The sequence below is a fragment of the Heliconius melpomene genome, chromosome 3, assembly GCF_056956725.1.
Source record: "Heliconius melpomene rosina isolate 202511_hmr_F chromosome 3, ASM5695672v1, whole genome shotgun sequence".
NCBI classification, from domain to species: Eukaryota; Metazoa; Arthropoda; class Insecta; order Lepidoptera; family Nymphalidae; genus Heliconius; species Heliconius melpomene.
The window spans coordinates 8,904,754-8,927,009 of record NC_140391.1 but is presented as its reverse complement, the minus strand read 5'-3'; the positions used below and the strand labels follow the sequence as shown (position 1 = coordinate 8,927,009).

Sequence of the window (22,256 nt, the reverse complement as noted above, 5' to 3'; positions counted from 1 at the left end):
ATATGGACTAATTAACATATTACTACGATATAAAGTTTTTTTAATCTTCATAAAAAATAAATATTATATATATATATTATTTGAACATAACTTTTACAGCTGTTAAAATTATAGTAAAAATGTCATCTACAAACAAACAAATATAGCTATTTCCTAAAGTTTAATATCCAATTTACCTTCGGTAATAATTAAAATTATATTAGCACAAGAATATCACATAACATTTATTAAAAGAAGTAATTTTATGTCTACAGAACTACATATAACAATATTTTATTGGTCCCTTAATTGATCATACAATTACTCAAAGATCCTACAAAAAAAAACTAACTGCAAAGGGATTATGTAGTGAAGCTGGTACTGGTTGCTGTATAATATAAGAGTGATAGACTCTATATGAAATTATTTCGTAATGGAATCAAACTGGTTATAAATATATAAAGGACCTTTGAGATAAAATGCCTAGGTGTAGTAAGCCTAATTTAAACTATTTAACTATTCTAAAATATTAAACTATTGTAACATTGATAGCGTAATAAAAAAATAAACATTAACTTCTAACATATTAAAATCTTAAATAAAACATATTTTAAATATGAACACATGATTAATTTATAAAATATACCTTAAAGTATTTTAATATTAAATTGTTACCCTTATACATCAGTCATGGACGTAGAAACTGGTGGAACCGGGTGGTTCGGTACCATCCCCACAAAACTGACAAAAAATTGCCCTCAAAACTTAAAAAAAAATAACGCTTCTACGAACAAATCTGTTCAAAGTTAAAGCCAAAGTCTCCCTAGTAAATATCTCTAGATTCGCCCATGATGTGTTCAATATATATACATTATAAGCATGTATAGTTTTAATAAACATCTAACATAACGATATATTTACGTATGTAAGTATATTTTTTTAATCTATAGATATATTAACTTTGTTATTTATTTACGCATTTAATTTACAAAAGTTCTTACTACAAATATAAGAAAAGACTTATATTTATATACATACTTGTTCCCAAATTATTCTGCCGCCGATATCCCTAAAAACCGGGACATAAAAATAAACTCTTCTCAACAACATACATATCTTTAACTAAACAAATATCATAAATGCTCCGCTAGCTGTGGTTATGGAAACCGTAGCACTTTATCACACTGCCCTCAAAGGTAGTCAAACTGGCTATACAGTGTTTCCGTCGCTTTCTACCGCAAACCCATCGGGTCCTGTCTCCCCTGGTCCTTTCTCTTATAAAATTGACACCATTGTAAATAATCATGGGGTTTCCTCTACGCGACGTCACATAACGAGCATCTGCAAATTTGTCAGTGGTAAAGATTTAGAATTTAGAATTAAGGATTAAGGATTAATTAAGATTAAGGATTTTTAAAATTAAGGATTATTTATTAACGTTTCTATATAAAGGCAGGCAAAATTGCCAAGATGAATAGTAAATTTATTTAGTAAGAAAGAAATTTAAAAAACAAGACACCCATTAATTTGCCCCTTAAGACGTTTATACTGGATACTATTAGCTTTAATATGAACTATACAAGATCTAAAAAACAATATGCGTTATTTTAACTGGAAAGAAAAAAATAATAATATCAATCCAAAATCATTGGAAAAGTAAATATCGTTTTTTAAACTTTTGCAGTAAAAGCTTGTCATAAAATTTTGCGTAAACAGCTAAGCGGAACAAACTGTTTTTACTTAATATTTAAAATATTTTATATGACTCTTTGCCCAAATAATGCTTTTTGTGATAACACGATTATTTCCTAATTTACCTTATCAGTAATTCAATTGCTGTTTGATTAATGCTAACGTTAATCAAACAACAATTGGATTTTATTTCAGAGATATACAAATCCTAAGTGGAATAGGCGTCCACGTATAAATTGCAATCTGTAAAGAAAAATACACCTATTTCAGGATTATTACTTAGCTAAAAATCTTAGGATTGGGATATAAATATATTAATAAAAAAAAACACAGTGTTATCAATTAAAAACTATGACATATTTATTGTTAGGAACATACATTTTACATAAAATCAAAAACTGTTACATAATCTACATTAATATATTTTGTTAGAAATTCTAGTATTTTTAAACATAAATTATTTAACATCTGGACAAACATCGGAAATAATCAGACTTTTAAGGATTAGCACGAATCTAAGAACAGTCTATACATAGAACAACTCTGTGCTCACCACACACAGTTTTTTTACATATATAGCACGTTGATATTGCCATTCTTCTCTTTTTATAGAAACAAAATTTACAACCTCTACGTTTTTTAGGCACAGCTCTTCTTCTTCATTTTTACAATTGGAATGAGTAGATTTTACAAGAATATGTTTTATATTTTCTTTTAGAGATCTTTTTAAAGTTGGAGCTTTAAGTCTTTTCTCTATCCAAGGGGTGATTAAGCCCGTACTGAGTTGCTGCATTAATTCTTTTCTACACAATGGTTTTTTATTATTTGAAAACATATTGCGGCTATATATTATAGCAGAATTTGCAAAAGCCATGTTTAAAATTCCATAGAAAACAACCATTGGCCATCTGTCAGTCTTGCGGCTGCATGACATTGAGGAGCACATTTCAACAAATGAGTCTACTCCTTCTTTCGTTTGATTGTAGTATAGAATCATCTCAGGTTTACCACTTAACTCATTTATTATTGCATTTTCATTACATGAAGATAACAGGTACACCACCTTTGCTGGTTTTGACTTATACGATACGAGTGTCAGTGGCCCGTCAAAACAAAATATAGAACTGCCTAGAATTCGTGATTTTGAGTTCTTCAATTCTTCAGGTAAATACATTGGTCCATTTCACAATTTCAGAAATAATTTCATTAGTTATAAATAGATTAAATAATTCTACAGGATCAAATATATTCTTGCACATGTTGCGAGCTGGTCCTTGCGAGATATGGATTATATTGCTAGCGGCAGTTTTAAGTGAAGATTTAGCTTTAGTTGTCGACCAAATATGTCCATTCTTCCCACGAAGAGTATTGCCAGGAACGCAATAAACTTGCTCTGAGATGATGGTTTGTGAAATACTGTCAGTATCAAATGATGCATCAGCTTTTGCAACAGCGGTTAGCTCGATATTTTCTGAAATAAATTTATAGTCGATGTCATCATCGCTTTGAATATCGTCGATAACTTGGTCATCGTCGACTTCGGAAGCTGAATCTATCAAAGAAAAAATATCTTGACTAAAAAAATTAAAAATATCACAATAATATCTGGCTGAAGTTTGTATCTATATCTATAATTAATTCCTCTCAGTCTCTCTATAATTAATTCCTCTCAGTATCTCAGGATTTAAATAAATATGATGTTAAAATAGCAGTTAGCATTTCATAAATAAAACAAAGAAATAAAAGCATGCAACATTTTTAATTGAGTCGTTTTACACACGTTAGCTAATCATGGTTGTGACACCCTTGATACTTTATCATCGCCCCATCGACGGTGGTCAGGCTCGCCTTGCAGTGGTTTGTTCGTTTCTTCCCACAAACCCACCGAATCCGGTAGCCGTTGCTCCTTTCTTTTATAAAATTGACGCCGTTGTACAAAATCATCGGATTCCCTCGACGAGATGTGGTGAAATAAATATCTGAAATCGATGTTAAAATGCTTTAATTAAAATGATATATACAACAGAATAAATAACTTAAAAATTAAATTTCACTTCAAACTTTACCATTATTCCGTAAAAACGACGTTGGTTAGTAAAGGTTTAAAGATCATTTAAATAACATGCAGGATTGTATAATTGGCATAAACAATAAAAGTGTAACTTTAGTATTAAAAAAAAAACAACTATTGAATTTCTAACATTTATAAGGTATCGTTGTTGCGTTAAACACTTAAATAAATACTTGGACGATTTCCAAGAGGGTTCAAATCTCGTTTTTCACGTTTTCTAAAGTGTTTTGTTGTATTTCTTCTCCAGCCGGCAGAATAGTGTTCCGACGCAATGGTATCTTCATTTCCATTAAATTTCTATACAAATGAATGATATATTAAGCTTCAAAGGTGACACATGTCCAAGACTTCAGATGACCTGTACACTACTATAACGTAATCTCTTATATATTTTGTTTCACGTTCCAAATAAGCAAATTTGACGAGTGCCCAAAGGTCACCATGTCTTACGACGGTGTAGTGGTGATGGTGAATAAAAAAGTCCACTCACGTTTAGCACTGAATTTAATCGACACCACTTTATATGTACATATTACAGTGATAACACGATACAGTATATAACAAAGTCAACCACAAACATATATATATATAAAACAGAATACGATAAATACTAATTTGGAAATAAATACTACGTAAAACAAAGAGACGTATGTAAAGCGCATCGAGTGTTATAGTTATAATATGGCGTCGACAAGAGGGTAGATGTAAAAACGATAACTTCGTACAGGTTCAGTCGGCGGCAGCGAGCGCTTTCATATAAATAAACCAAATACCAATAGGTACTATAAAATATAAAAATTCAACTAAATGTATGTTTGTATATAAATTATAGATAAACAAAATTATAATATTGAAAATAAATCTTTAATAAGTACTACTTTTCTCAAGCTCAACAGCCTCTTTCTCTTTATTTCATTCCCTATGATTTCTAAATATTGCAGATGATAGACATATATAAAAAAAAATTAATCATTTGAAAATTAAAATGTATGCCGACGTCACTTATAGTAATATATAATAAGTACATATACTTAGAAGTAAACGCGACAGGTTGTGGATTCGATTCCCACTCGAGGAAATAAAATATTTAATATTTTAATTTTTCTCCTCAGGTGTTGAGTGAAAGCGCGGCTTTGAGTTCTGCCACTCAACACGCAAAGCCTCCAGAAATCTGCAAAAGTTGGGGAGTGGAGTGTCTTAACACTAGGCTCCCACTGCCTACCCTGCTATATGCGGGATACAACGTGGATATAGATGTGCACTTCAGTATGATAATTTTTGAACAATATCTTTCATTAATATTGTTTCTATTTGTTGTGATATAACGCCATCTAACGTAAGGCGATTGCGACGCGTAATTCATAATAGCCCATCTCTGAAGTACCAATATTATACAATATGTTTTTGAGGGCGCTGCCTACCAAATGTGGAATCAATCACTCTAGTAGAAAATTTACCTGCACAGGTAATCTACCTTTCAATTACTTGGGTTACTTATTGAATAATAGTTATAATAGAATAAGATAAGGTAAATGGCTAATTTATGAGTTCTCTTTGCTTACTGCTAAGCCTTATATATTAGAAGCTGCAGCTTTCTTCCCAAAATTTATTTATAATATACACTACATACATTTTGATATATATGTATGTACTATTATAAAAATATATATAGAAAATTAATTTCAAAATTTACGCAAAATATTATTAGATACCCTCTATCTATTTACTAAGTCTCGTTTATCTCATACAATCAGAGGTTTGATTAAAGTCATGAGAGTATGTGGAACAATAACTAACGGATCTTGATGTGAATGCGCTTCGCTAATAACTCGGCGGCATTCTCACGGAACGATACACACGTCTTGCCTATTTATTTATTTTTTTATAACATTAAGACAAACCTAAGGTTGGTGCGATGGTTGTGGGTTCGATCCTTACTCGGGGGGTTGAGTTATTTTCATTTCTCCTGTCTGAAAATGCAAAAACTCCGCGTTAAGTTTCGCCACTTCAGAGCATTATCTTGAATTCCTGTGAAATGCAGAGATTGGAAGGTCTTCATAACAGGTTCCCTCTTCTTACCCTGATAGGAGATAAAGCGAGAAGCTGAAAAAAGAACTTGTCTTATATTTTATTTGAGATTTGAGATAAACTTTACTAACACCATCTGCTATGTACCTACATATCTAATGCTCAACATCGATAGAGTGTATTATCGAAGATGAGCAATTTATATACAAAAATTACTCTAATTGATCATAAAATTATATGCCCTATATTTATATCACTTTTGTACGTTAAAACTAAATGTGAATTGTTTAAAATTCAAACTTGCAATGTTTTGTAGTACTATTACTACTCTACTAATTTGTGATTTAATGTGAATTAAAAATTAATTAATATTTATTTTAGGGTACTGTTGTGGTTTAGGATTAAGATTATAAGCTTCATATAGCTTAGTCCGAAGTACCTTTCTTTAAACTATAATTTATTCTTAAAAAAATACGAAAGCTTTTTGTTGCTATGTACAAAAATTTATATAAGTAAATGAGAGTATTGTGAAATCTTAAATTTATTCAAAATGAATAAAAGATCATAAACTGAATATGTTCGTCAAGTTGGATCAATGTCCACGTGATTCGTAATAAATATTTTAATAATATACGGAAAAAAAATTGTAACTACCTACATATTTACCTACTACGGATAGGACTTTATAATTTACTAAAATGGCGGCCGCAGATAAAGTAATTAATTACAAAATTCAGTTTCGCAGTTATCTAAGAAACTTTTTTTATCTGTAGATGAATATAATTTTTTTGGTAATAATCAATTATTACATCTACCGAGATTCACTAAAAACTTTAGTAGACTTTATTTCTAAAAAAAGTAAAGAATTTTAATGTCAGTTTTATTGACATTACATCATTGGACCTATATATAGTTGTTGATTAATCGAAAAAAAACTATGACTCAGATAACACCGGATGTGCTCTAGTTATTATAAGTAAGACATTTAGTTTTCTCATTCACAAGCATTAACATAATGAGACCGTGCTTAAGTTTAACGATAATTATCACAATTTAATTATAATAAGTAATACTTGAATTGAAATTCGTTTTATATATTAATTTCTCAATATCCTTTATTATTATTGCTATAAGCCCATATAGCCCATATAAACATTACGCATGGCAATAGATCAATCGAAATTAACTGAGATAAATCACATCTACAGTTAGATCTAATCTCCTATACAGATAATATTAGAGAATCTATCCAGATGTGATATCCGCATATTATGTATATTTAATCAATTAGGCAGCCGAGGTGGTGAAACCAGGTCATAGCGAAGTAATAAAGGTAAAAACAGTTATGAAGGGCAAAAAGGTTACATTATTTTAATGTAGAATCTTATTTAAATATTAAATTATGCTAATTTAGTCTTCACTTAAAAATATATCTAACGTAGTGTTGATAAAGTGGATTTTTTTTATACCTGTTTTTTTGTTACTTTATATCTAATACTAGCTTTTACCAGCAGCTTTGCCCGCATGGTCTATGGAAAATAACTAATATCTATGATACATTTGAAACTCGAGATAACCCAGACCTGGGTTACCAGTGAAGAGACAGTGGGTTGCGCGAAACTACTAACGTGATATTATGTGGCTTATATCAATCCTCGATAAAAGGAATATGCAACACAAAAAAATGGACAGTTCCTGAGATTAAGGGGTTGAACGAAACAAACTCTTGAACTTTCTAATGTAGAGTAGAATATTCATTATAATTTGTATTTAAGTATGAAACGAGCCGTTTACAATACGTATAAAATATAGTAAAATTGAAATGTAATTTGAGCGCGATGGACAGGTAGCACGAATTGTTATTATACAAGTACTACGTTTTAAAATTTAACCTAGAAACTGGTTTCGACGGCCTCTATTACTGTTATGTTGATTATGCGATTTACATATCTTGTACCTATTTGAAGGGAACGTTAATTATTTCACTAAATAAGATCTCATTAGTAGTTCCTATTTATAATTTACACATTACTTTAGTCAAATATTTGTACTCGTATAGTAGAGTTTTAGTCAGAGTTTTAGTAAGTAATTTTACCATATGCTATTTTTATTAATATTTATTGAAATCTTATCTACTCTTTTAAGAACCATCTCAAACTTTTTGACGGTAAAGCTTGATTTATAAAAAAAATAAGTATTTTCCTAAATTATCTATAGATTTTGAATATTACAGACAATGAGACACACTAAAGAGTATTTGTTTATGATTTAACTGGAAGGCAAAATGGCAAACTTCAATTCCATGAATATTTTTTTAGTTTATCGTATTGCTTAATCGTCTTATACAAAGAACGTAGTAAAATGTATTTCTAGTACTTCGTAGTTTGTAGAATGTGTTTGTATATTAATAGTTTTATAATTTTTATGTTTTGTTTTGTCTACTTTTCTAATTATTTCAACAGAAATTGTTAATGTGAAAATAATTATTATTTAACATAAAGTTTAGCAATATTAACAAATAAACCAAATGATAGAGCAGTTGCAAAAGTTGTAGAGTTTCTTCAATAGATGAGAATGATTTAAAGAAAATAATTAAACATTGTTAAAATTAAGCTCTAATTATCTACCCTTACAAATGCAAAGCAAAAACCATCCAGTTGAAGAGTTCCCTAAATCACAGTTAACATATCACAAACACACACAAACGTATTATATTCTCAAGTTAATGTGTAACTCATGACTAATTCAAAATATAATAAATTAGTCAATTGAAGCCCACCTCGTCTCGTCCCGTCTCTATAACCAGTTGCATACCTACAACATTCCCGTTATCTAATACGTACTTTTACCTCAGGTATTAGTTTTTTATACGAATACTTTGACGCTAAGGGCTAGGCTAACAAAAAACACAACAATCTATCTCTAATATCATTGAAAGATATTTCGTCCCTAAGATCGAGTGTTTGAATGTGGGATGAGACGCTTACCTGCACCTGGCTTTAGAACTTCAGAATATTACACAAAAACATTTTAAATAGAAATATATCAAAAGGCAGGACGTCTAGACGTTCTTTTTTTTAGTTCCCAGAACGCAGTACGAGCAGGTAGTCCGACCCCACGCTAAATTTAGGGGTCTTTATTGTAATTTAAAAACATAGTTCAGTTTTGAAAACATCTATTTAAATAAATACAATTTGGCACATATCCACATCAACTTCTTGTTAAAGCAACTTAATAAGACTTAAACGCTACAGTGGCAATTCGTAGGAATTTATTTGTACTTTACATACTAAAGATCACATTTCTTCATAATAATTATCGGTAGGTTTGTTCATAATATTGAAATAAATTAAAATAAATAAATAAATTCACTAACTACCTAGTTCAGTTACATCAACGTATATCACTTTTCATAATTTAATCTACGACTAGAAATAAATTGTCCCAATAAAACTATGAGTATGAACATTAGAAACTTTGGAAGCATCAATTAAGTTTACATTAAAATAAGAAATATTCCTAATAAACCAATAATTATAATATTATTTTAAATCTAAAACGGTAACATGTCAAAAATAAAAAATATAAAATAACATAATATCACACATATCATCAACTAATAATATACTTGAGTCATAAATCAATAAGCATCATCAACCAGCTCGAACTTGGCGGCGTTGGTGAACGCGCACGACACTTTAGGCGGGTGGGTGTGCACGGGCGGCTGGCCGAGCACCCTGTCGTACAACGTAAGTATCGACGCCGGACAACTCTTAGACTTCCTAGACGAACAGTACCATAACACACGTGCCTTTTCACGTCTTTTTGACGAATTAACGAAGTAGGTGTTGCCCTCGTAGAACAATAACTTCCCTCCTCTCGGTGTATACAGGTATCGGGCGCCACCTTTTTAATTATAGTTGTTTATTAAATAATAATTGTAGATTATTTGATTAATCATTTAATTATATGTCAATTAATTAATTAAACGAAAAAGTCACGTACCTGAGATCGATAGGTTAACGTCGTCGGCTGAAACAGTTCGTAAGTTTATTTGCTCCAACATACAAAATTCCATAACAACCGACGACGTATCTGTAACTACGAGGAAATGAGGATACCAAATAATTACAAGTATTTATTAATAAACGTGAATAATATAACATTTTTGTATTATATAGTGTATAATTGTCTTACAACGTGGTATAGTCACACATTTATATATCTATAATTTATTTAATGTCTGTTCGTGTTCTAAGTGAGATCTGATCCTGAGATCGATCTTCAAAGGCCTTTTTCACTCATAAATATTCTCTATGAACGAAAACAGCATCTTAAGATCAATCTCAGGCTTGAGAGCTATTTATAAACACGGGCCTAAGGCTATTAAAGATTCTACAAACAGTTTCAAACGCGAGGTTACATTTTAAGGTTCCAGACTAATGTGCTAACAAATGAGTTATTAACAGTTTAACAAAGGCAATTCAAAGGCTTAACTAGTGTTTTACTATATAAAATAATTTAGTATGGCATGTTTCTTTAAATGTATTAGGTACTATTACTTTTATTGTTTACTCTTATATACATAAATATCATATCAATTTCTGTATAGGTACTTTTCTTAATAGATAGGCATATATTGCACTGACGGATTTCAATTATATTTAAGTATAATTATTGTATGTATTGACTAGTAAACATTACTATGGCGATATATTAGAACTTCAAGCGTATTCGTAGTAAGCAATCACAACGTCGTTTTGGTTGAATCCCAATACTGCAGGTCGAGGCGTGAGTCTTGCTGCCACTGCGCCACCGCCACATTAGCACGGGCTTACCCACCAGTCTGCCGTTCTGCAGGATCTCTACAATAATATCCTAGTTTTACCTAACTGGTAGTTAAATAACTGATAGGTTGACTGCAACATAAGTTATATGAAGCCTTAAAATATTGTGATAATAACAGTGCAAAATAATCAAGTTTTTGTGAAAAGTGATTTACTTTCTATTATTCTATTAATAATCATTTTACCATATGTTCTATATATAATAACTATTTTTATTCTAATAAACAAATTTTGGCCAAAACTTGTCTCAATCAGAATAACTATTGACTAATCATCCTCATATCATAAACCTGTTCTACGTACCTACAAGACTAAAAGCCTATATCAAAAAACCATTAATCAAGCTAAAAACCAAATTAAATTAAATCACCTTCACGCTGTATCCCGCACACAACAGGGTAGGCAGAGGGTACCTAGTGTTAAGACACTCCCACTTTCTCCGAATTCTGGAGGCATTGCGAGTTGAGTGGCAGAATTCAACGCCGCGCTTTGCCTCGACACCAGAGCGAAGAAATGGAAATATAAACGTAAATAAATATTTCACTTCCTCGTGTGGGGATCGAACCCACCACCGTCACGTTACAGTCACACCCTTGTGCCGCTGCGCCACAACAGCCTCAAATCAATTAATCAAACACCTGTTTATATCTAAAAAAAATTACCATACATCCAAACACGTGACGGCGGGAACTGGCGCTTTCATAGATAACAAAAAAAAAACGATACGGAACAGCCTCTTTTCTTGACAAATTTTTATGGCAGCCATTACACGGAAGTTGTAGCGAAGTTATTGCGTATGTTTTGAGGGATGGGGAGACTGGATCGATCCCCCGAGAACTCGCGCATGCCTCGCCCGGACATACCTAGATCCGCGGATTCAACGCCTATGTTTGGAAACTGTATTACGATGTTTGGAATCATCGATTTTGATGGCGTTAGTCGTTTTCGCAGCGTCATTTTTGGCAAATTATCTTACGGTTATGTGATTTTATATATTTATGTGTTGTTACTGTTTTTATGATATAAATCATTGTAATTAGTGCATTTGATAAAGTTATAATAATTAGTTTTATGTTCTTTAATTTATATTTTTTAATTGTGATATGAATAGATAATTATATTTATTTTCAATAATATATTTACAATAATCCAATCCCATTACAAAATAAATTATACTTTTAAACCCAAAACCATTAATTATAAAACTATAATGCAAACAATACCACAAAATTATGAACAACATAATAAAAACTAGTTAAAAAATAATATCAACAATTACAACATATAAAATAAAAATAACTAAACACTAAATATAATATTTCATACGGCACCACCATAAAAACACCATTAGACATGGCGCAAAGGAGGTCGCGTACACCGGAACGTTCTCCTTCCACGCACACATACAAAACGGGACGGGAAAGGGACGTCAAAATTAGGGCATACAGGGGTAACTAGGCTGTAGCGCGGGAAACGGGAACCTGCCCTGCCGAACTTTCTTTCATAACTTTGTAGCTCGTATTGATCCATCAACTGCGCAATTCATATCCCCCATAGAGATATTGCAGCGAAACTACTTCAAAGTAAACCGCGACCCCCAAATCTGTATCGGATGACGATTATTGAATGTTTCGTATTTGTACGTTTTTTCGTTGAGTTATTTGCTTTATATTGAAATTCTACATTGTTTTCGCTTAATATATATTTAGTAAATATTATATTTAATATAAAGGAACTTTTGATAATGGAAGCAGCTATAAAAATAATGACTTGTGATAATATTTTCACCAATTAAATATTTTGTAACAGTCACCTCAAGAACGACGGCGCGTGCAATGCTTACTTATTTATTTGATAAATAATTCGTTCTGTTACTCATTTGCGTTAACTTGGATTTAACTGACCCCATAACCTGATTCAGAAAAGGTCGAGCATTAACTTCGTGTTTAATAATACCAAACGTTTAATCTTATTTTAAGGAAAAATATTCTGTAATAATAATTAATGATGTGATATATTAAAAAATTATGGACTTCGAATGGCGCTTTATCATGAACGAATGTTAAAAATATTGTTATGTAGTTATTTCAGAAGCTTAACAACGGCGTTGAGTTCCGCTACTCAAATTTTAGAATGTTTTAATATTGGATTGTCTTTGCCTGTCCAACTATGCGGGAAAAGCTTCAAAAAAACCATTTCAAAATGTTTTATATAATTTAATCGTCATTTAATTTCTACTACATGTTTAACAATGTTAAAATGAAACTTAATAGATAATATTCGTTTAAGAGAACAAATTTCGATCGTTTAACGAGTAAGAAAATACTGAAAATACATATTATGCAAAATTCATTTAATATATTTTTTTCCTTCAAATATTTAGCTAATTAACATAAATTTCTCCTATAGAAATATAAATTTGCAATTTGCTGAACTTCGCATCGTTTACGAGCAGATATGATCCCAATTACCGTCACATTTAAAAAAAACTCCAAAAAAAAAATGTATTCTTGCATTATAAATAATTTAGATGACTATCAAATTAGCAAGTCTTGTTTTATACAGTAATCTTCGTACTATTAAAGACAATAGAAAATGTTGTATATCTTTTATATATGCGTAATGAGAAAACATACCAAAAAAAAATGACAAAATTAATAAAAAAAATAAAAAAAATATATCATATTACTTGATTGACAACATTCTATATAAAGAAAGCTAATTAGAAAAAAAAAGTAAAAAAAAAAATACCCACATCAAAAACCACAAACACGTAAACAACGCTCACATATTGCTACCTATATCTATGATAGGCGTCTTTACGCCTCACATACTTGCCGTCCGGTGTGAAGTAGTAGCTCGGGGGTGCGTGTATATGTCGTCCTCGTATCAAGAATAGAACATCACCGTCTCCAGACCTCGCAGGAGCAGTTATGACATCAGCACGACATCCAGCCATATCCCTTGATGAACAGTACCATTGTTTTCTTCCGTGGGCTTGGAGATTCTTCAAGTAATACGTGTAACCTTCATGCAGTAAGAGGGACTTCCCCGTCCTTGATGGCACGTACACCGCTGGCACCGATTCTGAACCCATCCGACAATATCAACATTCAACGTAATAACTTTAATGCTTATTATTAATTAACTAAGTAAACAAAATAAAAATTAAAAACGTAATAGAAATTATATATCTTATAATTTAACAATCTTAACATGATATTGTCTTATAATTTATTTTCCATAATGAATATAAAAGTAGATAAAATAATAAATTTAATAAAAAATAAAAAAAACAAAACATTTTAGTATAATAAATAAAGGAATACGCATATAAAATATTTTCATGTTGGTCTTTTGCGTTTGATTTATATTAATAAAAAAAATAATAATCAATAATTTTGTTAAAAATATACCAAATGAAATCTTTTCTCATAAAAAGAATTACAAAAATATAACAAGACTAAAGAACTAAAGTCAATGACAAGAATTCAGTTAAACGTTATCTTTCCAAGCAATACCGACACCATAGAAAATACATTTATAGCTCAATTTTTTAATAGAGTAGCGTATACACGAATGCATACGATACGGCTGAGGAGTCGCGGCCGCCCTGAAGTTGATCTTTCTGAACCTTTGCGCCGTGTTCAACTGGTTAGGAAAGAAAATCATCAAAAGTACGGAAAAACCTAAATTGAAATCTGAACAGCCATCATCATCTATACCTATCTAACATCAGGGCGGCCACGGTTTTTGTGGTCAACGGTTATGATTGTGCTTGCCGTCCACTAAGATCACTTCCCTTTGATGAGTGCGCACTGTCGCCGTACAGTGAAGCTTGTTCCGACATACACAGTACCACAGCACCCTGGGCTGATTCCTGTAAGCGTTGTGAGCACGGTAGAAGTAGCCGTCTAGAAGTAGCTTCGGATAACCTTTCTCGTTATAAATTATTCTCACTGCAACATTGCAATCATGTTAATTATTATATATTTATTATAAGTAACAAACGCGAAAAATGACATACCTCACCGTATTCATTTATATTTTTTATTATATTTACATGGCATAAGTGCGATGTTCCTTTATTTTCCAAGTCCGGTCAATAGCAATAAAGTATTCTCACTGACCTATAAGCAAGTTTCTACGCTGTAGGATTCAAACGATATTATAAATAAGTTTACAAAAAAACCGATGTAAAAATATAGTTTAATGTTTAATAGAAAATAAATATAATCAAAGTTAAAAAAAACTAAGTTGGAAAAAATAATGCGTATTCCTTTATTTACACTAAGATATATAAATCTTATGTAAAAAAATAAGTCTTTTGCGTTTGATTTAAAATAGTAACATAATATTAAGTATTTTATTATAAAATATAACGACAGCTTTTCTCATTAAGAGAATTAGAAAATTGTAACAACAACACTACGTAACTAAAGTTAGTGATAAGGATTCGATTAAAAGTTATCTTTCAAAGTAATCCCGACACCACAGAGAATAATTTTATAGCTCAATATTTGAATAGAGAATGCGTACAGTACGGCTGAAGAGTGTTAGGTTAGGTTTTTCAGTACACTAAGTTCAGGACGACAAGACTCGTCGACTGTGGTCAATGATGATGCTTCCCCTTCACCGCTATTACTTCTTTGTTGAAAGTATGCACTGTGGCCGTACATTGGAACTTGTGTCGAGATGCACAGTACCACAGCACTTTAGGCTTATTTCTATGAGCGTTGTGAGCACGGTAGAAGTAACCGTCAGAAACTAGTCTCGGGAAGCCTTTCTCGTTATAAATGATTGTCCCTGTAACATTGCAATCATATTAATTAACACATTTTTATTATATTTAAGTAAGAAACGCAAAAAGTGACATACCTCACCGTATTCATTTATAAATTTGATTATATTTACGGCATGAGTGGGATGTTCCTTTATTTTCCAATTAATAGCAATAAAGTATTCCCACTGACCTATAAACGAGTTTGTAGACACAATGATTTTATTTAAACATCAAATACAGGTTAAAAAAAAGGTTGTGAAATGTTATAATGAACAGCGTCCTACAGCGTCTTCAAACGATATTAAAATTAAGTTAGTATAATAAAACAGATGTTGTAAAAATATAGTTTAATGATTTAACCCAAATAAGAGCAGCTAATAGATGTATTTTAATTAATGTTAATATATTTTTATCTACTGTACTGTATATCATGGTTAAAATTAACTAATATAAGTTTATAGTATTTAAAATTCAATAAAACCAACCTTACTAAAAACCTTTCAACATAAAAAATAGATATACCTAATTAAAATATTACAAAAACACACAAAGCCACTAAAAAAAAGTTAAAATTACAGTACGGTGGTCCTTTCTATTAAAAACAATAAAAAACTACAAATAATAAATATTATATCACAAAAATGTGTCAATGGATAAAAATGAACGAGTATTACATCACATTAATGATTAGGAACATCACGTTCCTACAGAAAAAATGAAAACAATTTTCGAAAATTAATTTAAAATTGTCATTAAACTGTATAATTATTGGTATTTTTACATAAATGCCTCGCCACAGAGAAGACCAGTCGTTTCCCTGCAGTGTGTATCCTGGCGCCGCAAGCCCGGGCGCAGGTCCATCTTCTCTTATTCTGATAGCACGTATCCAACTTATACCAGTAACCACCCATTTTTAGGAGTTGTTCTTCCTCATTTGTGTTACCGGCCGTCGACGGAAATAATACTGTGTACAAATGTAATTGGAAAAAAATATAAAAACAAAATACTGTAAAAATAAAACAGAGTCATATTAAAAAAAGCGACTTTAAATGTAGAGGGTTAATAAATAATATAAATAAAATAAGATTCAGTATATAATTTGATTTATCAATAAAAACAAATGTTCCAAAACATCGTATGGTAAAAATACAAAAATTATTAAAACAATTTCATTATGAATCAACAGTAAAATAAACACTTAGAACAACAGTAAAAAAAAAACAGTCAAAAATCTTTGGTATAATAGAAATATAATAAAAAAAAGGTCTTCTGAAAACCGACGCACTCGCATACTCTGTATCTACCAAGTCACATTTATATAAGTTTCTAATATAAAAACTATCGCATATATCGCTTATAGGCTGGTATACATTAATAAATATCTAGAATACACTAAATTTACTCTAGACCTAAGTAAAAATCATAAATATTGGAGTATTCAACAGTGTCTATCAGTCGTGCCGCACCCTACGCCGCGGTCAATAAATAGAATTTTGTAAAAAAGCATCAACAAGACGGCTACACTATAATTAAAGCTATATTTTGTATATGTAACTTCTAAATATTTTTTGGTAAGAGAATATTGCACACATGTTACGCTCCCTATAATATAAGCCTCTAAGGCATTGGTACAAGGCGGCCGCGGGGTGACTAAGTCCTAACAATTAATTACATTTCATAAAAATAAACCCCACGAAGCTATCTACTTAGAAAGTCTAAAAGCTTGCTATTTTGATAACAAGTGTTCGAAAACGCGAATAACGTAATTAACTTTGGCTGACTTAGTAACTTTGCAGTCTTTCAAGGTTCATAGTTAACAAAAATAAGAGTAAAATGATATAATAACCGTGATGTAGTCCTTTGTTAACATCCCAATTTTTTTAACGACGCTCCAGGTACAGTCAATGGCGTCTATCTAAGAGGCCGCGTACGAGGAGGTCGCGCCAGGCCTAGAGGAAGAAGGCGGCGTGCGGGGCGGGCGGGAGTGCGGGGGCGGGCGCCGCTACTACGGTACGAGGCGCGCAACTCTCCACAATCTTGTACTTCCCCATGGGATCTACTTCAAACCTCCTGGATTCATGTTTGGCCGGGTTATAGGTAACAGGGTGGTTATGGGATCCTCTAAAATACACCAAACGGCCGTCTCTTAGACACAAGGCCACTTGACATCTCTCTGCTTTTTGATAGGAACGAGCACATCTCCAGGTGACACGACGAGGGTGGGACCCGCCGTCTTCATAGAAAATGTGGCCATCGGCCACTAGATGCAAGCCTCCGCGGGCCGATCGTATATAAAACCATCCTGAAACAATAAGTAACTTTACTTTGTAGTATACAAAATGTACAAATTATTGAAATAATGTATAATTTAATAGTTTATTTTTATTAATTTAATATTACTAATATTGATGACTAAATAAAACTAAAATGTTTATAGCACCGTACCTTTTAGAGGATTGTATTATTATAATATCAGTGTACGTATAGCGGCATTCTAGCAATGCATCGATTTTCTGATAAAACTAGATGGCTTAGTTCCAAGACAAATTAAGTAAATTCTAGATGGTCACCGAACGAGAGTAATAATCATTTTTATATGCAAAGAATAATAATTTAATATAAATACTTTTCAGAAGCATTTTTTTTACCGCCACAAATTTTAATGAAAACGTCAAACTTATTTTAAGGGAGAGGTGGAAAAGTAAAACAAAGAGGCTGACATCAGCGCAATATAATCATTTCTTTGTACCTATAAGGAGAGAACTGTTCTCACTACCAGCACTCACTACACAGCGTATACATTCCACTCGGCGACCCTCGCCATAGCTACCTTTAACCATAATATTAATATTTTCCACTAAAATAATATAAAATATCTTATCACAATACAAAAATAATACTTTTAAAATAATACTCCTGGGGTTAACTTAAAACTATCGTATACATCTTATATGGTAAAACTGGTATACTATAGTCTATTGGTAAACATTGTGCGGTATATAGTATTGCATCCAAAAATAAATCTTTGTGTAAGTACAGCCTCAGCCATAACATAGTATCTTTAATAAAATATGGTATTTAAGTACACACTAAACGAATAATATAAAAAAAATAATAATCTTAAAAATGTTTCAAAAAAATAAAGATCTCACTAAAAACAAAAAATACTTACAACTACAACGTATACATTGAGTATTTATTATATTAAGTAAAACTGTTAAATAAATGCAGCTTCCTATCTTAAACATTCGATACATTAACTTCCTAACATCGTATACATGACATGACTCGACTTTAACAATCTCTGCTTTACAACATAAATTTGCCAACCTGATCTCCAACCGAAACCGACCATCGGAGCCGAGGCCCCTTTTCAACAATCATTGTATATACAATATGCGAATAAAATTGTAAAAAAATATGTAAAAGTAATGTATAAAAATACTTATTATCATAAGAGAACTATCACTTTGTACAACAAACTACACCTAGGACCGTCGCGCGGAAGATCTAGACTGGGAGGCAAGAATATATTTCATCTTTCTTATATTTTCTCTCGTAAAATACAAAAAATACTCTTCCTATAAATGCATTGTGAAAAATACTGTAAAAAAATACTGGCCGTATATATCTGTCACTGATATATAATTTATTAGAGTAAGATCAACGGAGCCCGCTCCCTGGAACCGAGCCTGGAGCTTGCCAAAGGTCAGCCTTTAACGGTGATTGTTCGCGAACGGTCTCACTAACGTGCTAACAATAGATTCGTATACTTTACACAGACCATGTACGTTAACTATACTTGTATAATGTAGACGTGTTAAATATAATCTCTTTGGAGAATCATCAAAAGACGGTAAAAGTGCGAACACACATGTTCGCTATACATAGGTATATGCCATTGAAGCGTTGCTATCGTGACCGCCGGTGGAAAGGCACATGAACAGTAATAATCATTCCATTCGAAGAATTTTCGAGCCAGCCTAATACGCGCACCGCCAACTCTCTTCACCGAACAAAATATAATGAGATCACATCTTGTGCCAACGCTTAAATTTCACCGGCGGCAGGGGTAATGGAGAATTGACTTATTTATGACTTTGTATTGTAAATATGAGATTCGTGTAGAGAGCGCGCTTAAAACATAGGTCTGAGAGGTGTTGCGCGTACGCCGCAAGTGTGGGCGCTGTTCATTTGAACAACGCGCAACCCGAAGGTGTGCACGGCAGCACGGCAACGAGGATTCCTGGAGCAGCGCCACCAAACTTTCCCGCTGGCCGCACGTCCGTTGAAACAGAACCTGTGAGCGCCAACTTCGATAGCCGGCTTCCCGCGTTTACTGAGGCAGTACCGGAATTGTCCAGGAAAGCAGGGAAACGGAAACGGCAAGCCGAGAGTTGGTGGAGCCTCTGCTGGCACTGCAGTACCTGTAACTAATGTTACCTTTTTAGTAACCATTGAGAAATCAATAATTTACCTATTATTATTTAGATGTATTCTAATCTAAGACTACTCTAATTTCTACTTTATACAAATACTTATATATGCGGAGGGTTGGTAAAAAGTAAAGATTTTATCAAAAGACATAATTTAATCAAAAAATATAGAAATAGTAACCAACGACTAGACATGAAATCTTAGGTAACATTACCCCAGTCGGATTAAATAAAAATATTTTTATTGTATTTAACAATAATTTGTAATGATTGAAAATCAGCCGAATAAAATAACTCACTCCTACTCAGGACTTAGAATATCCAAAAATAACAAAATAAAAAATAACTCTATGTTTATATCTGTAACGATGCAAAATTTTAACAGAACAAAAATTAGAGGTTAATGTCAATACTTTCAGAAAATGATTGTTTTTTGTCGCTCGCCTGTCGCTGCCTCTTCATGAGTTTGGTATAATGGTTGGTGTGAGTGTTTTCTATACTGGTGATATGGTTTAAATAAGTGACCACGTACGATCTACAGCCGTGGTCGGACTTAATACAACGCCAAGTAACTCTTCGGGCCATCTTTCCGCAGCGGCGGAACCTGTTACCTCCGATCACTAGCACAGGATTGCCAAAACGAGATTTGGCCCAATACACTGTAATAAATGTACAAAATAACATTCCATCTATTTGTTTCAAAATTAGAAGTTCAATTATTTTATTATGACGTCCCGAGTGTGCCCAAAATTATAAGAAAATCGTGTAATATATTCGCATATGTCAACAAGACGAGACACAAAAACATTTGAAACGAAATGAGGAAATCAAAAATGATTAAGAACTATATCTGATGAAAGTTAAAAAGAACTAAAAAAAAATATATATATAATTTTCTGAAGCACAAAAATCTTAGTGAAAAATATAAAAAAAACATTGTTGGCAAAAATATTTTATTTTTATAACACAAAATACTCTTAGTATTGTTTCACACACACGATATTTTCACTTAACTAATAAATGGACTGCTACTCATTCATAATTTTCAAGATGGGAAATTCGTAATTTTCATGAGTTTCTAAATTATTTATAATATTTAAAATATATTTATCCAAGTATATAATATCAATTTAAATATAATCGATAGTCTTAAGTTCTTAGCCTAACGAGGCACAAAAATATGAATCTTCTCATACGTAAGTACTACGTTATGAATACATTAAATCTACGGAGATTACTAGTTCTTGTGGTTAATTTTTGGTACTTATTTTAAATAAGGCATTGTCACTAAATGTTTCGAAGACGAAACGAGGTCTAAACAAAATAAGATGTTAAAATTTATTATATTATATTATTTTGAAAAGCTAGTCTTAATATAAATTAACATTGAGATCAAAAGGAATGGATGAAAAATATTTTTTTAGGAATTCTTGACATTATTACATTACAAAATTAGCATACTACAACATCTGAGATAAACGCAAGTTGTCGTACGACAATTTTAGTAATTTAAAAGGATTTTATTATAGGCAAATTATGAAAAACATATTTAATGGAACTGAAAAGACTTGAAAATTGAATTACTCGATAGTAATGATGATACAATAAGAACATTTTCCTAACCAGAGTTTCATCAAGTAAATATTTAATATTGAACGTATTTAAACTACGTACTACTTAGATCATAATAAGTATATCTGAAGAATCAAAGAGCACACAAATCATAAAAACTATAATGCATCTAGTAACCAATGTGGAATGTTGGGAGTAACCCCAACTAGTACGAATGTATCAGTTATTCACAGCCACTAAAGCCACTGGCGTAATCCACATATCGATGGCACTTCCTCCAACTGACGCTATGTACTTTTAACAGGAGAATGCCAGGCGTTCAAAGGTTTATCAGGTGTGGGAGCATCGAAGTTGAACGGCGTGAAGTTTGGTTTGTGATTATGACCACCCTTGACTCGTATAAAACGTCCATTCATCGTCGTTTGTACTCTACACAGACACCCCTTTGTGTCCTTATCGCGGCACGCCCAGTTCAACTTGTCCCGATACTGATTGTTCACCCAGAACTTGTTCGATTGGAATATTAACACCGATTTGCCAGCTCGGGATGGTAGGAAGAAGGCTTCTGAAAAGTATTTTCATTTAATAATAAAAGTCAGAGAGCATCATCACTCATTTTACATATTTTAATTAATTAATTGCTATTATAAATAATTTGAAAACAAAAAAGAACTATTTACTATCAAATTTATTTAAACCTCTTACTCTTACAAAATCAACTTTGCTGAAACGACATTTCATAGCGTACATACGTTATAGCATTTTTTTATTTTTAGCCTTGTAAAAATTTGAAAATAAATGACTATAATTAGATTCACGTTTACATTACAAAGTAATTGTCTTCGTCG

The 22,256-nt window shown here is 31.9% G+C and overlaps 2 protein-coding genes and 1 pseudogene across 5 annotated transcripts in view; all 3 read right to left on the bottom strand.

Moving 5' to 3' along the window:
• The window catches only part of LOC146540090 (uncharacterized), a 318,142-nt gene that overhangs the window by 274,465 nt on the left and 21,421 nt on the right, over window positions 1-22,256 (bottom strand). The window lies entirely within an intron of this gene.
• LOC146540092 (uncharacterized) lies at window positions 1,339-2,986 on the bottom strand (annotated as a pseudogene).
• On the bottom strand, window positions 8,929-10,477 carry LOC146540091 (uncharacterized). Its single transcript, XM_085207325.1, has 2 exons — window positions 9,776-10,477; window positions 8,929-9,676 (listed from the first exon to the last, which is right to left on the bottom strand). Exons 1-2 carry the CDS (start codon window positions 9,846-9,848, stop codon window positions 9,411-9,413), a joined length of 339 nt encoding a protein of 112 aa, XP_085063451.1. The 5' UTR covers window positions 9,849-10,477; the 3' UTR covers window positions 8,929-9,410.

What these genes read in the sequence shown, in the direction of transcription:
- LOC146540091 (XM_085207325.1), bottom strand. Translation starts at nt 9,848, where the DNA reads ATGGAATTTTGTATGTTGGAGCAAATAAACTTACGAACTGTTTCAGCC. An exon ending in CGTTAACCTATCGATCTCAG is followed by an intron (nt 9,677 to 9,775) that starts GTACGTGACTTT and finishes ATAATTAAAAAG; the next exon opens with GTGGCGCCCGATACCTGTAT.